This window comes from Cornus florida, unplaced genomic scaffold (genome assembly GCF_030987335.1).
Source record: "Cornus florida cultivar Cherokee Brave unplaced genomic scaffold, ASM3098733v1 CherokeeBrave_3.0.0_Hap2_Chr11, whole genome shotgun sequence".
Lineage (NCBI taxonomy): Eukaryota > Viridiplantae > Streptophyta > Magnoliopsida > Cornales > Cornaceae > Cornus > Cornus florida.
Window position 1 is genome coordinate 132,243,352 of NW_026775581.1, and position 19,062 is coordinate 132,262,413.

Here is a 19,062-nt window from a genome sequence, read left to right on the forward strand (position 1 = left end):
ATTAAAGAAGTTCATGATTAATGAAAGAATAGTTATATTCAGGCCTTGATTATCTATGCAAGATATAAGGAAATGGGGTTCCACTTTTACTAATTAAAAGTATTTGATAAAAGAATTTTCTGTTACTCTTCAATTTTAAAATCATTTTTCTTGATGAAATTAATCCTTTAATCAAATAATTTTATTTTAGATACTCCCTTCTTTTTTTCTTTTTCCAAAATTAGATACTCCCTTTAACCCATAATAAATGTCCACTTTTTTATATTTAGTTGATCCAAAATAATTGTTCAATGTAAAAGTCAATATAATTTACAACATTTTCAATTATCCTTCTTACATTAAATTTGTACAAATAAAACACCATCACATCATGTGAATCCTATAAATTATATAATTCATTAACCATTCCTACAATAAAAAAAGAAAAAAAAAATTAAAACCACACCTTAAGAATAAATTTAGATCTGGACGCTCTACCACCACTGGATAATGCTTTATTACAAAATTGTTTAATTAGCTCAAAAATGTATAGGCATTTTCAAATTTTAAATTTCAATTGGTTGTTTTCCAAGATCTTGCCACGTGTAAGCATCATGCTTTCCATGGACGGATATGTAAAAAAAAGCCAATCGAGACGATCGCTATTCCCTTGCCGTCCCGTATTATTTATTTTTTTCAAATAAATAAATAATAAACTTCGCCCTTTCCTTTGTCCAAATGCAACTCAGCTTTCCTTCTCTCTCTGTCTCTCACTTGAAAGTGTAAAGAAGAATCAAAGAATCTATGGCCAACACACAAACCCACACACCAGAAGCTAAGATCTCACTTTCTCTCTCTCTAGAAATAAATCATTTATGATATCGATTGATTCCAAGATCATTTGGTGAGAGAAAGAGACTGCAGATCGATCGACACGGACAGAGAATTGTTTCAAATTATATCCATAAATGGCCACTCTGCAGAAATTCAAGCTTTTAGCCACTCAGTGCGCCGTAGCCGGAAGCCCTACACGGAGTCCAACCACAAGCCCCGTAATTCACCTCCGACGCCGCAGAACCCTACGGATGTTCCTCAGCCGCAACGCCGGTGCCGGCCACCGCCTTCCCCGCCGCGACGACTCGCCCGATCGACAGGGAACCGTCGGCGGCGATTCACCGGAAAAGAAGAGCAAGGAATTAATCGTCAGGCACAAGCTGAAGGATTTGTTCGTCTCTTCGCCGCCGTTCGAAGATAGAGGTTCGGATAAGGTCGGGAATGAGAGGGAACTGTTTTTACCTGAAACCGGCCGTGCCGGTGGTGTTGTCGGTGGCGCGACAGGGCGGCGCGGCGGACAACGGTCGCTAAGGCCGTTATCGGCGACGTTACGGCAGCGATTACTGAGAAGAGCTTGGCGTCCTGTACTCGTCACCATAGATGAGTAGTCTTGGAAATGTACGGATAATTCAATTTTTATTTTAATTTTCCTATTAAAAAGAAAAAAGAAAGCGCTGTGTGTAAAGGCGTGCGTTGGTGATTTTGGTAACCACGAGAAAGGGCTGTGTTGGCGCAGGATAGCACGGAAACTGCCTTAATAACAATTAAACTGCGCTTGGGGCGGCGTATTTTATCTCCAGAACAATGAAGGTTTTCTAACCAAGAAGGCAAGTGAAGTGATAGCTTTTTGTTTTATTTATTTATTATAAATATAATGACAATTAATAATTTGATGAATTGAAATTTTGTTTGCTTTAATAAGGGGTGTGGGGTAGGGGTCATTCAAGGTGCCATAGATCATGACGACAAGTTCATGGAAAGACATAAAAAGATGATCAATAATTTATAATTTGGAAGTTCTGTCTCATTTCAGTTTCATTTATGTTTGTTCTTTGATATGTTTCATCCAAAAATGTGTGGGGTATATGCATGTACTTTTGCATCCCTACTCTTAATTAGTGGTCCTACTAGTAATTTTAGACCACATATTGTTGTCCCATAAGATGTTCTTGTATTTCAATTTCATAACAAACTTGCTGGCAACTTGTGTTTAATTATTTGTCTTTTTGCAAATAGGACCATTGTTTGATCTCAACCTGAGCTGAACTCAAGGTATAAAAACCCTAGTTCCATGTCCGGGCCATTCTTCACGTTACATCTGAGAGTTTAGATTGAAATAAGTTGTTTAGTGTCAATGATAACCGACCATCTAATTTTTTATTTTTTTATTAGTTATTGATGTAATCCAAGTTTCTTTTTTGGAGCTTGGATTAAACTTGAATTTTGTGGGGTTGATTGGGTTAGGTTCAAAATTTGTGCAGTTAATTTCAAAAAATTGACTCTTGAGTTACTGGGTTTCTAATATCTAATTTTTGTGTAAATATGATGTGTCAGATTAGATTTACACAAAAATTTATAACTGTATCAAATAATAATTATATAAAATCGTGATTAATATATATATATATTTATTTCATTACAATTATATAAATAACGGTATCAAACAACAATTATATATATATCTAATCTTTGGCTATTAAATATTTATTTCATTAAAATAGAATGTAAAAAGATAAAAAAAAGAAACTCTAGAAAAGGAACGAAAGAGAAGAAAGAGAACGACGAGTAGAAAAAGGAGAGGGAAGAGAAAATATGTTTACGTGGATACGTAAAAGGGCTGTGTAAAATACACAACTTTTTTACACATTGATGATGTAGTAATGTATCTTAACAAATTACTGAAAATGAAAAATATTTATAAATTATATGTGACAGTATATATTTTATACAAAAAAAAAAAAAAAAAAAAAAAAAAATGGTTAACAGACAACTAAGATGTTCTAATATAAGTTGGTTTCAAGTTGGGGTGATGGTTGGTCAACACCTCTGTCCCAGCGTCGGTTGAAGAAAAATCACGTTGACAATTTTCAACCGAAGACCAAATGAAATGAATGGTTGTTCAAATCCATCCAGATTAGGTTGGACTCTAGAAGAATTAATGTTGACCCATATTGGTTTGAATGAGAGAATGATTTAGTTCGGTTCTATTTACTGCTCTTTCTTCGAGAAAGATGTAGGGTTTAATGGTTTAAGTTTTAATAAATAAACGCGGCATTTAAAAAGGGTGTATATGAGCAAAACTCAACAAAGAATTTGGCTGCAGTTGCACCTCTTTTAGGGGAAAAAATAAATTAAAAAAAAAAAAAAACTTTTAATTTTTAATTTTTTATTTTGGGTTGGGCACATTATACATGGAAGTGTAATTTATCTCTATAATAGAGGCCGGATTCCCATCTCACCTTTAATATCTGAAAATAGTCCTACAAGCATGTGGCATGTGCGATTGATGCATATCCCTTTCTTTTGATCCAAACAACACGAAGAAAAAAAGTGTGAAATGGTAAATGAGAATATTGTTGGGGGCTTGGCTGGAGTGGGGGCTAGGGATGCCAAAACCTCACATACAATACAAGCAGTGGAATCTATATTTGCCTTTTTCTTCCATGGGGGAGGGGGGCCACAAAAGCACAGGAGGACCATGGAAATGTGGATGTTATCTCTAAAAGCGTGTAAAGAAGCAGCAATAATTTAACCTAGGTACCTCACATGACTCACACCTTCCCTCAATTTTCCCTTCATTGCATAAAAAACAACAAAATATGAATTCTATATTCAAATTGTTCAAAAAAATAACTTCATCTCTTTCATAATGAAGGTTAATTAATAGTGTTCTTACATTTCAAATATAATATTAATAGTATTCCATTTTCTTTTTATTTATTTATTTTTGACACGTAAATAGTGTATAGTGTTCTCCCATATACACTTATCCTACTGCTCAAACTTGGGACCTTCAACACAGAGTTGAAAACATATGCCCAGGCCGGGGCAAGCTTGTGATACCTTTGAATTTTATTATGTATGGGCTGATCAGGCCCAAAACCAAAAACTCGGAGATGTCAAACTAATAAAGTATTTATCAAGTATAGAATAAAAGAGGAAAAATAATAAAATAAATAATATGCTGAATGGAAAAACTAAATAATAAATAATCAATACTTAAATAATAAAATCTTCATAAGTTACATTTCCTCAATAAAACTAATATTCAAAGTTTACAACCTGGGAATCTATAAATCAAGGACCCCTAATAAAACCAATACTTATATAATTTCTAAGTCTCCTGAATTAATAAATAATTACGCCTGAACTAAGAACCAGGATAATATCACATGTCGATGAATCCAGAAGAGTGAAGATGAATGTTCTTTGATCAGCACATACAACCTCTAAGACTGGAATTGATAAGCACCTGAAAAATATAACAAAGTTGGGTTAAAACCCATGAACAAATTCTTTTTACTACGACCAATCAGAGAACTAATAAGAGATACATCCCTAGCCAATTCATACAATATCTACGTAGTCGATACGTATATATACACATTAAGACACTTATTGGACTATAAGGCAATCTCAACCGGATAGTGGTATCTCAAGAAAATCGCACAGAAAGTGATCAAGAGTCCCCCTCTACTAGGGCCCACGCATCTTATATATCCAGCTACTCATCTTTGCTGGCAATATACGCCTCAATCCTAACCACTGATCCCGAGACCTCAATCTCGTATCAGGACACACATATAAATATAAATATATATATATATATATGTATATATATACAGGCACGGACCTACCTGGGGACTAGGGGGGCCAATGCCCCGTCTGGAATTTTTTTTTTTTGTATTATATACTACACTTTTTTAAAAATTTATACAATGCCCTTCCTGAAATTTCACAAATGCCCCCACTATATAAGTTCTCAAAAATATTATTTTATCTCCTAACTTTACTCTTTCACATTTCGGTTCTCTTAAGACTCTCATCTCTGCCTCCTGAACGAAAATTAGGGATTCAACCTTCAAAATTCATTACGATGATTTGGTTCTCTTAAGACTCTCATCTCTCAAGACTAATTTCGGCACCACAGTAAGGTCACTACGGTGAGTTTGATATACTTAATTTTGACCCTATTGTTTCGTCCTTTGACCCACAAAATTTTATTTTTTTAGAATTATCCCAATTCCCATATATAAATGCATACACACATAAATTTATATAGAAAAGAGAGAGATTACCAGTGATTTGGTTAGATGATTTGTTAACCGTATTTTTTTTTTTATTTGTTTACTGTATTTTTTTTTAATTTGTTTACTGTATTTTTTGATTTGGTTAAATTTTTGATTTGTTTACTGCATTTTTTTTTTTTTTGAAAGACGGAGAATTGAGATTCTGAAAAGGAATATAATAAGGTTTTGTAATTTGTAAAAAGTTCTCAAAGAGGGACTTTATCTATAAAAGGAAATTGTTTGTCGCCTCTAAAACTATGGTTGGATGATTGGATCAGTACTTGTTCAGTTGCTTTAACTTTTAAATCAATGGAAAGTAGGACATTCTGTCCCTTTGTAGTAGCCGGTGGGAACTGTAGGATGTATGTAGTATATGGAATTAACTTTCTTTTATCTTTGGGTAAAGTAGGTTCAAAATTTTGCGATAAAGTTTTATTGAAGTCAAATTAAATACTGAAAAATTCTGCTAAATTTATTTATTTATTCATTTTTGTTATTTACAGCTATTTCAATTGATTGTTGGTGTATGTTGAGGCCCTTTGTACAATAACAACAATTTTGAGAAATTGGGAGTGTTTAGTGTTGCAACTTGCAAGATCAAGTTCTTTTATACAGGTATGCCCTTTGATTTATTTTTTCTAATAGCAATGCATATGCAATTTCTAATATTTTATTTCTATTTTTTTGGTACAATGAACAACAGCACAGACGCACAATTATTTTGTTATATGAAATTTCTTAATATTTTATTTTATTTTATTTTTTTTTTAGTGCAATGCACAACAACACAGGCGCACAATTTGTTATAATATGCAATTTCTGAATTTGTTTATTTTGTTGATGGGAAATTGATCACTAAGAAACCAAGCTAAAATGTCGTCACTCTCTATAGGAAATTGATCAGTAATAGAAAATTTTGTGACAAGAGGGATGCCACCATCTCTAAGAAGAGATGATGACTCTTCAAAGATAAATGATGTAGAGATCAACCTTGAGGATCTGGCTGCAGATCCTGGACTACGAACTCTGATATTGAATTACCATCCCGATGTCTGAGATCAAATTCGGAGAGCATATATACTAAAGGGTCCTTGCCAACCTAAAAAATATCATTTTCCTTATAAGAGTTATGGGCAATGCTTACGACGATTCAACCCGGCTTGGTTTTATGCATTTTCTACTTGGTTAGAATATAGCATAGATAAAGATGAATCATATTGTCTATGTTGGTATCTTTTTAAACCAAAAATTAGAGAATAATCGGGTGATGATACCTTCGTGAGTGAAGGATTTTCTAATTGGAAGAAGGGTTTGGAAAAATTACAAAGTCACGTTGGAGGTCCGAAAAGTGCCCACAACTAATGCTCCAGTATGTGCTAAGCATTAATGAAGCAAAAGCAACACATTCAGTCAATTTTCTTCAAGCATTCAGACAAGACACAAATTACATATCGAACACGATTGATTGCATCAATTTATTGTGTTCAACATCTTTTGCGACAAGGTCTTACATTTCGTGGTGACGATGAATCTGAGGATTCAAGCAACCAAGGGAATTTTCTTGAGACATTGTGATTTCTTGCGAATCATAATGAAGATATTAATGCGGTTACATTCAAAAATGCTCCTGAAAATCACAAATTAACAGCACCTAAGATCCAAAAGGACATTGTTAATGCCATTGCATTGGAGACTCTCAATGTTATTATCGAAGATATTGGCGACGCTTTTTTTTCTATTCTAATTGATGAATCTGAGGACAAATCAACAAAGGAGCAAATGTCTTGTGTTTTATAGTATGTGGACAAGAATGGGCATGTAGTTGAATGTTTTGTGGGTCTAGTGCATGTTTCTGATACCACTTCCATCTCACTCAAGAAGGCGATTGATGCTTTATTTTCTAGATATGGGTTGAGCATTTCTAGATTACGAAGGCAATGTTATAATGGGGCTAGTAATATGCGAGGTCAGTTCAATGGTCTCAAAACTCTCATCAACTCCAATTGGCTCTCGTGGGTATGGCAAAAAAACATGAGGATATTGTTTCTCTCTTCACTTTTGTTGCTAATCTTATAAATGTAGTTAGCGGTTCATGTAAACGTTGTGATATTCTTCGAGAGAAGCAAGCTTCTATAGTTATTGAGGCACTTAACAATGGTGAGATTTCAAGTAGGCAAGGCCTAAATCAAAACACTTCTCTTAAACGAGCTAGTGATACACGTTGGGGTTCACATTATGACACTTTGATTAGCGTGATTACTATGTTTTCAGCTATTGTTACTGTACTTGAGACACTTGCAGAAGATGGGTCATCAGAAAAAAAAAATTGAAGTAAATCTTTTATTAGAATTTATACAATCCTTTAATTTCATATTTTGTTTGCATTTAATGAGAGTTGTTTTGGGAATTACAAATGATTTGTCAAAGGCACTTCAAAGGAAAGATCAAGATATTGTGGTTGCTATGTCCTTGGTCAAATTAAGCAAAGTCCAATTACAAAGGATGAGAGAAAGTGGATGGGATTCTTTACTCAATGAAGTTTCTTCTTTTTGTGTGAAACATGAAATTCCTATTCCTAATATGGATGATATATTTCTACCTCGAGGAAGACTACGATGTAATGCTCATGACAAGTCGACTTTGCATCATTATCGTGTTGATTTGTTTTATTCCATCATAGATATGCAACTTCAAGAGCTAACTAGTCGTTTTACTGAAATAAGTTTCGAGTTGTTGCTTTGTGAGGCTTGCTTGTGTACGAATGATTCATTTTGTGCTTTTGAAAAGCAAAAACTAATCCGCCTTGCTCAATTTTATCCAAAAGAATTTTCTCCACATGCTCTCATGAGACTTGGTGATCAACTTGAGAATTATATTGCGGATATGCACTCTAATAGCTAGTTTGAAAGATTAAAAAGGATTGGTGACCTTGCAAAAAAAAAAAAAATGGTGGAAACCAAAAGAGACAAGGTACTTTCACTAGTTTATTTACTTGTGACATTAGCGTTGATTTTCTGCTATGAATATCGTGAAGAACCGATTGTGCAACAAGATGGGAGATGAATGGATGAGTGACAGCTTGATAGTATATATTGAAAATGAGATATCTAATGGCATAGATAATGAAGGTATCATACGACGTTTTCAAATATGAAAAGTCGTCGAGAACAATTGTGAATGTGCTCAATGGAATGATTCAATGAACAAAAAAAAATATTTTTGCTTATTATGATGATTTGAATTGTAAATGTGCTCAATGGGATCCTTTTGTTGTTTTTGGAACGCCTTTAATGAATTTGCTTAATTATAAATAAAAAAAATTTGTAAATGTGCTCAATGGAATTATCAATGAATGATAATTTTCTTTTTGTTTATTAGGATGGTTTAATATATATATATATATATATATATATATATATATATATATATGATTTATGTTGTTATTAAAAGCCCCCCCCTCCCAACATAATTTTTTGGGTCCGTCACTGTATATATACATCATAGTCATATCGCAACAATGACACACATACCTATAAAATATCATAGCCATATCTTGACAATGGCACAACATAGAATGAGTATAAACTTATTAACCAGCTCACCCACGCTACACACATCACATAGCCATATCCCAACAATGGCATAAAATAGATTGGATCTAACTTATTAGCCAGTCTACCTATACCCATCAATATATCATAGCCATGTCCGAACAATGGCTCTAGAAGAACAACTAATAATATATTATGTATAAGATCATAAAATACAGTAATGAGCATGATTATAGTTATAATACCATCTATGCAATCGTTATAACAATTATAGTAATAATAAATCATATAAACAACTTATAAGTTGATTAGACCCATTATCATCTCATACTTTAATCCTTACCATCTTTCTTTTAAATACATGACCCCCTACACAAACCAGAAAATACTATTAAATTGTTTTACCGAAAACGCCTCACTTTGAAAACTAAGATTTAATTTACATTAGTTGAATAAAGCCATTACCATCACAGATTCTAGCATAATATTGTATATTCTGCATTCTGGAATTTTACCAAGTCTATTAATAACATTTATTTCAATTAAAATGGACAAATACAATTCCTGGACAAAAATAACCAAGAAACGAGTCACAACCCAAACTAGTTGACTGGACTCCCAAACTAGTTGACTGCGTATGAGTCTACTGGGTACCTGATCTAGTTGACTGAATACTAGTCTACTGGGTACCTAATCTAGTTAACTACATATCTACTGGGTATCTGATCTAGTCAATTACGTATTAGTCTACTGGGTATCTAACATAGTTGACTAACTCCTCATGGGTTTGTCTTCTTCCTTGCGACCCCTCTGTAAATCATTCCAACCTTCATCGTTTAAGGTCCTAATTATGCATACTAAGTCCACAAGATCACATTAATTGATACTAAACAATTATATATGATTAAAGCAATTAAAACATAGATTTAGCATGTTAATTTACAAGATTTGATATTGCAAATACATATATATATATATATATATATATATATACAGACACACACACACACACATATACAGAGCAATTACAGCCCGAATTCCATAATTAAAACAAGTTTATATTCTCTGTTTAAATTCCCTAAAGCCAACTAAAAATGCATAGAATAAAGGATCTAAGGGGAAGAGTAGAACATAGAACTTGCCTTAGGTTTTTGGATAAAAAACCAACGTCTAAGCCTCCAGTCTTCCTCTCTAACATCAGTAGCCTTTGGGTTGCCGTCGTCTCTCCTCCTTGCTTCGGTTCTACCCAAGCACGAACCCTCTCTCTTCCGTCTTACTCTTAGATTTTTCTCTCTCTCTCGCGGCTGTCATCTCTCTCACGTTGCCCTCTTCTTCTCTCTCTATTTTCTCACGCCAAAACCCTACCTAAGGCCATAAATGCACACACACATATATATAGCCGCATACTACCTATATACAACCCTAATCCTACGTGACCTATGACAACACAATTATACTTAATAAATATAAATACTACATATAAATAAATAAGTAATAAACATATATATATACATATATACATATATATATATTTATATTTTTTTTGATAAGTATATATATACATATATATACATAACATGCGCGCGCGCGCACACATATATATATACACACCAATGGGCAATGGCCCTTAAGAAATAATCATTTCTAGGCCTTAAGTATTAAGGCCTTGTTCTCTATCATTCCAAGTCTAAGCCTTATCCCAACTACTTAACCCAAAACATTTAAATTAACTAATTATAATAATTGATAAATAACTAATTAAACAAACAAACGATTAAATAAACAACTAAATACTCACATAAACAAATAAATAATTAAATGCACAAACACATAAATGAACAAGTAAAACTAATTACAAACAAATAAACTTAATACATATAACTAACAAACAATTAGCTAACACCCACAATGAACAACTAAGTATACTTAACTAGTCAAAAAAATTTAATTAAAATATTTAAATTAAATAAAATAAATGCTCTGAAAATTGGGGGTATTACATGTCTTCAATTGGAAGGGACTCAAATTTAGGATCATAATGCAAATATAGTAGTATGTATATGTGATCATAATTTTCATAATTAAAAGACAATACACTCTTATATACCATGTAAATTTATGGTAATAAATAATTTTCAATGGAAAAAAATTTATGGCAATAAACACACGTACTTAATATATATATATACACCCTGACCTCCCTTTGGGAAGTATGAGGCTGATACCGCTAGGTCACTGACCCGTTAGTATAAACAAATTATTAATTCCCATATAAATTATATAATACAACAATTTATATGGTAATTAATAATTTGTTTATACTAACGGGTCAGTGACCTAGCGGTATCAGCCTCTTACTTCCCAAAGGGAGGTCAGGGGTTCTAGTCTCAGTAGAGACATGTGTGTGTGAGTACCAATTATGAAATAATAATAATCATATTTATTTTGATATGTAGTTGAATTTAGATTTTGTGACTAAATTGTGTTGAATATTTTTTTAATTTTTTTACATAAACTTGATTGTGCTCTTTATAAAGCACCGATCGAGATTGGGTTTTGTTTTGTGTGTTTTCAACATTAATATATCTTGTGTTTGTCGTCTCATTTTAATGAAAATTTTGCACTCTCATAAATTTTGGACGCGTGTGAAACCTTATTTATAAAGAGTCTTGAATTTGAAAGTTCACCTAAGACCTCTCAAAATTTTAAAAGTCTCAGGACCGACCTTGCATATGACCCTGAAAAAAATCACTTAGACGATTCACGAAGTTAATGAAGTCGTTCGGTTCGGGTTTGTTCATTTAGTAAATGAGCTGAGTTTGAGCTCATTTTTCAGCCTGGTTTAATAAATGAGCTGAGCTTGGACAATGGTGAGTTCGGCTCGTTTGCAGTAGCTCGGCTCATTAGACTCGTGAACATGCTCGTTTGCAGCCCTAGTCATAAAGTCATTGCTAACCAAAGACAATGTTAATTTCGATCATAAAACTTTCATATATTATGAGATTTTATAACCTCTTTGTATTAAACCTCATTAAATCCCCTTAACTTTTCAAAAAAGTCATAACGTTTCTCACTCCCATTAATTTTAACTACGGGTGCAACTTGGGTTGGGTAACCCGAACCCAACCCGAGCCCAGCTCGATTTTTCACGAACTAGTTTGGACAATTATTTTTACAATTAGGGTTTGGTTTGGGTTGAAAAATCTCAACCCAAATTTAATTAGGGTTGGGCTTGGGTTGAAGTGCTAGAAATGCGAGCCAATCCGAACCCGAATTCTAATATTATTTTTATATATATTTTTACTTTTTAATATATTATATATAATATTTAAACTATGATTACTTTTTTTATTTGCAACTTGTTTTATTAAATCTTAACTTATTGTATGTTAACATTTAGGAGAATTAGTTTTCTAAAAATTTGTTTTGTAATTTATTAAAAATCTACAAAAAGTCTTTAAATTATTTTTTGTTTAAGAATAATTTAATCTAAAACTAATTCATGATCATATTAAATTTTCAGTATAAAGATTAATCATATGAGTAACCCGAATTAAGCTAAAGTTTTTACCCGGAATGTAAGTCCGAATTAAAAGGTAGAAGGATGGGTTGGGCTTGGGTTGAGTAGTTAAGGTCGAGGATAGGATTAGAGTTGGACTTGGGTTTAGCATTTCATATGGTGGGTTGAGCTTAAGTTATACCTTATACCTGCCCGAGTTGCAATCCTAATTTTAACCTACTTACTTTTCATATGACCAAAATGCCCTGTATTTACCTTTTTCAACTTTTAAATTAAAATTAAAAAAATAAAATTAATTTTGTCATTTCACAGCCTAATTAACAAGACCGGCACACATGGGGTAAAATAATCAAAATTGTTAGTATGGTAGGTTTACCCCCTTGAAATTAATACCACATGATTTGTTGAAATGTTTCGAGTGCTCCATTTGCAATTTCCTTTAGATGTGTAGCTCAGCCTTGTGTTCATCCATGCATTCCGAACACTCAAAAGGGAAGGAGCCAAAAAAAAAAAAAAAACCAAGGTAGTTTGGAAACTACAAACCATTTCTCTTGCCACAAAAATTCCTTAAGACGCAGTCTTCGGAGACGGAATGTTTTCTTCTTCTTTTCTTCTTAAATCCTCAATTATTTCTTCGCACGCTGACTTTATCTGCATCGACAACTCGTTGGCTTTCACAAATGTTGCCAATTGATCGATAATTACTTTCAAATCCGTAGTTAAAATCCTGCAAATTTATTAGATAAACAAAGTTTGAGATGATGGTGCTGAAGTTATTGTTGATGGTATGTAATCCTAGTCTAATAGAAGCCACAAGAGTGGCCAGCCCAATCACAAAGCCATGTAGGCCTAGTCGGGTTGCCCAATTTGACCATTAATATCATAATACACCAAATGGGCTAGATGGGTTCATTTGGTTTTTGACTCTCAATGTACAAATTGGGCAACGACCCATTAGCTGGTGTTTAGGAATTGGGCCGAATAGGGTTTTTAGTGTTTACTAAGAGCAATACCTAGACTAGGCACATTTGGCTGCTAGATGTATTACTAGGACAAGAGTAGACGAGCAATGCTATATCATCTGAAATACTTTGCTCATCAAAAAAATCAAAGATGATCGAGGCCATATGGTTATATTATATGATCATAATTGAGTCATTAGCTTCTGTACTACAAACTGTTTTGATCCCATTAGGCCAAAAGGCTAGATAGCTTGAGATTTTAAAATAAATAAACTTGAATAAAAATAAGTTTTGATTACTTAACACTCCTCTTAGCTTATTCAGTCCACAAATATGGCGCGTGTATATATATATATATATATATATATATATATATATATATATATATATATATATATTCTTAATAAAAAACTTGCACAGAATTTGAACAATGGACTTTTTATTTTGTTAGATGAGAAAAATACCACTAGCTACAGTGTTTGATAATAATTTAAAAAGGGTGTTGTATATCATTATACATCATTTTCCAAACTAAATCATGGGCTCATTCACTTTCAAATGACTGATACTGATGAGCAGACTCAGCAATGACTCATGGATCATGCCTTAGTGGGTCCCACCCAGGGAAATGAATTAGGTCACAAAGGGCCATTGACTTTTGCAAAACAAAAGCTGTGCTATAGTGATTGGTTGTGATAAATAAAGCAATGTGAAATTGTTGTATAAACGGTTTTATATCACGTGACAAAAGTCGTTCCTTATGAATGTTTACTAACCCATTGAGTTTGCAAGCGATATTTGACTCCGCAAATTGCTCAGTGCTGCGAAGACTCAAACTTGAACAAAGCCCACAATATTTCTGCAGATAATACTTCTGATGACAGTTCTCTGCAATGAAGAAATCGCCATCAAATGGAATGATCTTGGTAACAATCCTCCTGTTGAGCTTCATCTGCCGTCTGATCTTTGACTCTTGCGCTAGCTTCCTCTGCTCCTCTGACGAGTGAAAGATCACTGACCTATAATGTGTGCTTATCCCAAAATTCTACCAAACACATATATAATTAACAAACAAATAATCCCAAATTAATATAAGTTAAGGCTAAGAAGAAGATCAAAATACGTACAAGAAAGTCTTTGTTCGTAGGATCATGGGTTTCCCAGAATGCATCACATAGAGATCTGTATGAGATTTTCCGGTTATCGTATGTGATTTTTACAGCTTCAGTATGGCCTGTTCTTCCTTCACACACCTGCAATAATAAAATAATTTATACACGCACAAATATGTAGAAACATATATATATGTATACATGTTTCTGTATGTGTATATATATATATTCTCATTACCTCTCTGTATGTTGGTTTTGTGAGAGTTCCTCCGCAGTAGCCTGTGACTGTTTTGACGACACCATCCACACGCCCATATGCAGCTTCAAGACTCCAGAAACTATCTGCAAATGCCTGTGCATTAATATATATATATCACAAATAGTGTGTGTTTGTGTGTGTGGGAGAGAGAGAAACCTCCTGCAAACACTGCTTCAGATAGGAACTCTGATGGAACAATGACTGTTGAAGTGCGTTCAGAGATGGGAAAATGATGGTCATGAGGTTTAGATTGTTGAGGGAGTAATTTGTACATATTGGTGTGTAGAAACTAATAATGGAATCAGAACTAAAAAGAGTTTTTGTGTGTGTATTTATATATAAGACACACAGTATGACTAGTCTGAGTCTGAGTACATATCAATTAAGTGTGAACATGCCTGCAGTTTTCCTCACTATCTGTGTTGAATAAAATTTGAATATTTGAATATGTTGGCGTCAATTGTCACTTGAATGAGAACAGCTTCTAAGCATTTTCTTGTTTGTCTGGTGTGTACAGGACCCTTTTAATACACTATAAATATATATACATATATAAAACTATGTCGATCCCGCCGCCTGAAATGTGCCATTACCATATATAGACATATATATAGAGATCGATATTATAAGAACATCATATTACAATTAATTCTGTTTTTATTTGATTTGATCCAAACATGAACCTGCACCGCTGCACAGATGGTTTAGTAGTTAAAAAATTTCAAGAGACGAATCGTAAATTTAGACACAGTACTTTTTCTTTTAAAATGATGAAAAAAGAGAGAGAGTAATGACCTTTAAAATTGTCTGTGTGTTTTGTTTGCGTAACATTACTTCTTGTGCTTAAAGTGTATAAACATTTGATGGATATTTTTTTTAATTTTTTTTTATATTTTAGTATGTCATTAATAACGTGGAGATTGTAGTTATATTAATTTAGGGAGTACTTGGGTAATTGACGCGGTCTTTTCCCTTGAATGTGATTTATTCATGTGCAACACAATATATGTGGGGACCTAAGTAGAATTAATGTTTCAACTTTCTAAATGATGTGAAGATAAATAATATATACATGGTTTACATCCATTGGTGGTTAGTGGAGGTCGGTTAGATTAAACTTTTTCTAAGCAATATGGTTTTTTATATCTTTAGATTGAAATAGACTTGTTAGGATCTAAATCTTTTTCTTTAATCGTGGGTCTGTTCCTACTTGACATTGATGGACTTCCATGGAAATTAAATGAACTTTAATTAAGAAGAAATTATACATCCAAACCTAATCAAACCTTGTTCTTTTTTACATATATATATATATATATATATATATATATATATATATTGTGTGTGTAATTTGGAATTTGATGAACGTGTCATAAAGTAGAGTAGCGTAGCATATTTACCCAAGATAAAAGATAAATAAATAAAAATAAAAAAAGAAGCAAATTACTCCTACTTGGTGATGTTCCTTCAATTGGACACTGGTTTGAGATGTTGTGATTGGACCTGATTGTGAAACTATGGATTAATATTCTTAGAAATATTGTTCAATGTTGGCAACTCTATGGACCACACTGACTTTTAGAGGTGGATGTCACTTTTTCCTAATTTCAAATGAGGATGACAACGTTTCTTTGGCTCATGAACTATAACTCTTCATGTAAGTTGCAACCAACAAATATATATATATATATATATAAAAGAAATACAGCAGCAGCAGCAAAAGAAAAATAAAGAGAAAAAAATAAAATAAAGATGAGGATGATTGATTATGTGCAAAGTATTTGTGTCTATATATAATATATACAGAGATATATATTTATAATTTTATACATAGAGTTAAAGGTGAGTACTTAGATGTTGGGTCCAAAGAAACTTTAGCAAATTGGCGTGTTGCATTTGAAGTCTTCCTCTTGTGGACGCTGAGACATATAGAAGTCGACTGGGTGTTCCCACCCATTATTTGCAACTGCGATGGCCCATTTCTCTAATCTCCGTATTTTTCCAAACTGATGTAAAAATGACAATGATATAGATGCAAAACTGTCAATAGATGCAAAGGCATATAAAAATTCTTCAATACCCTTTTAAGCTGATTTAGATGATGTTTTAGGCATATATAGCGGCGACTGGCGAGATTGGGATGGGTCCCCTTTCTGTGCAACTCAAATTTATTATTTTTTAATTTTTCCACTTAAATTTTAAAAACTCAAATTTAAGAATATAAATTAAATAACATTATTCTAAATGACACGTGTTAGGTTGAAATTGCAGACACTTAAAATTTAATTTTTATGATTAACACTTAAAATTCAATAATTAAAATTTTTGGTGCTTAATCCACAAATCCAAACGAAGCCTTATGGTTTACTGCCGCAGGGAGCTGCATGCGCCATCATGAGGTGGATGATGATAATGCCCACTGGATTTCCCAATTTACCCCTAATCCCAAGTGGCAATGATGGAGGAATTTTAGTGTATATTTCAGTGGGTCCCACTTTGTCTGGTAGATTTTTGATGCGGTACGTGCATACCATCCGATCTGATCTGGAAGACGCTTATCGTCCTCTTCTTCCGAAAAGTGCAGAAGCGCGTGAGATTAGAGCGTGGGATTAATCTCATTCTACACCTCATACTTTAAGCGCACGCTCAGAAGTCCGAAAAGTGGGACCCACTTACCCATTTTGATTTCTTTTAAACAAGAAGAGAAACTATAGTCTAATTCAAATGAGACAGAGTTACACCTAATATAAAGTGAATTAAATTATTTAATATTGTTATGTCATATCCTTTTCAATTATAAAGTACCTTTAAAACAAATTACCGTGTGTCATCAATACAACTTTACAGAATAATATATGAAAACTTGTACCCAATAATTTTTGTTATGGTGGAGCCAAAAATTCTTTTCTCAAATATAAAATTAAAATTTGAAGGGTAATACTTGCAAGAGAGTTATTGCATTATTAAGTTTTTCATTTTAACAAATGAATTAAAAAATATATTAAATAATTCATTTAAATTTTTACGTATATCAAAAATATTTCAATTCAATAATTAAATATAAAAAATTCGTAACTCGAGAGCATTACCCAAATTATAAAAATACTAAAAGAAGTATTATTTTAAAGAGAGATGGGGAATAACAACTTGGCTCACTTATTCGGGGTGTGAATAAGCATAACAGGGAGTGGAGATAGCTGCTCCCAAATGCCATTTTATGCATTGGGCTCTTTTAATCATCTTTAGTCTTAGATCCATTTGGTACGAAAGAATAGGGGAAGGAAAAATAAATAAAAGATAGTATTTTTTTTTTTTTTTTTACTTGTCGGTGAGTTTTTTACTTCTTAAAAATTATATCTACATTTCAATTTTCCATACAACACTTCTCTTGACCATTCCAAAAAAATTACACACACATATAACATATTCATATTGAGTTTTGTTATTATTATTATTTACTATTAATTCACCCTAGTACACTTCTTCTTCTTCTTCTTCTTCTTCTTTTTCATTAATAAGAAACATACACATCACTTGCACGCTCACTTCGCTCATTTGAGAACTCAAAGCCTCATCATCCACATTGTATCTCTTTTCGCTTCTACTGATATTTTTGAGATTTCAAATGCATGAATGAGATTTTCATTTTTCAAATTGAATGAATAAAAAAAATTTAAAATAAATTTTTTTAGAGCATAATTAAGGTACGTAAAATGGATTTCTTGCAACTTTCATACTCTTCGAATTGAGAAATTTTAGATAGTAACTATTCAATCAAAATTCTTCAAATGTAAAAAATAAACCACTAACATTTAAATAAACTTTGATTAGACTGGACCACTAAATAATATACATAGTAGTCTCCCTAAACTATTTAATACTCCCATTTCCCAAAATAAATGTCCATCTTTTTATTTTGGAATTTCTCAAAATATATGTCACATTCCAAAAATGATTGTGCTAATTTTTATTTCATTCCTCTTTTGACATTAAACAAGCAAGGGCAGAGCTAGAAATTTTACTTTGGAGGGCTGAACTATTGGGGATAATTAACTTCCTCCAACGCATTCAACAATAGTCTGTTGTTGATAGTTAAATTCTTCATTGATCACACATCGGGAAGCATCATCATAGCACATTACATCAACACAAGTATATATGGAGTTAACAATCAAACACAATATTTTAAATGATTTACCCAACTCTATAGTTACGTCCATGGAGAGATACATTTATTATTATGAATCAAGGAAGAAAATATATCACCACATGTCAAAACCCTACTTACTCACTCATCATCCCTGATAGGGAAAAATATAAACCTACCCTACCCTCGATAAGATTGATTAGATTTCATTATCAAGGATAATGAAATCTGACGTAGTTCAACAGGTAAGAATAATCCTATTATAACTGGAGGAGGTCAAAAGGATTAAATCATATCCCCGACAAATCTGACAACAAATCTCCTATGATCTTGTACAAGCGAAAGATGAGATCAACTATCGATATCGGCGGAACGATTTTGATTTCAATCGACAGCCATAAATAGGGCA

The 19,062-nt window shown here is 32.8% G+C and overlaps 2 protein-coding genes across 2 annotated transcripts; one reads left to right on the forward strand and one right to left on the reverse strand.

Moving 5' to 3' along the window:
- The first annotated feature begins 646 nt into the window (after positions 1–646).
- Positions 647–1,859, forward strand: LOC132283956 (uncharacterized). The gene is made up of 2 exons (XM_059786007.1): positions 647–1,431; positions 1,550–1,859. The coding sequence occupies exon 1, from the start codon at positions 948–950 to the stop codon at positions 1,419–1,421; it is 474 nt and encodes a 157-aa protein (XP_059641990.1). The 5' UTR covers positions 647–947; the 3' UTR covers positions 1,422–1,431; positions 1,550–1,859.
- Positions 1,860–12,448: 10,589 nt separating this feature from the next.
- Positions 12,449–15,179, reverse strand: LOC132284186 (uncharacterized). Its single transcript, XM_059786269.1, has 5 exons — positions 14,663–15,179; positions 14,486–14,589; positions 14,263–14,388; positions 13,912–14,180; positions 12,449–12,900 (listed from the first exon to the last, which is right to left on the reverse strand). Exons 1-5 carry the CDS (start codon positions 14,778–14,780, stop codon positions 12,741–12,743), a joined length of 777 nt encoding a protein of 258 aa, XP_059642252.1. The 5' UTR covers positions 14,781–15,179; the 3' UTR covers positions 12,449–12,740.
- Positions 15,180–19,062: the final 3,883 nt, after the last annotated feature.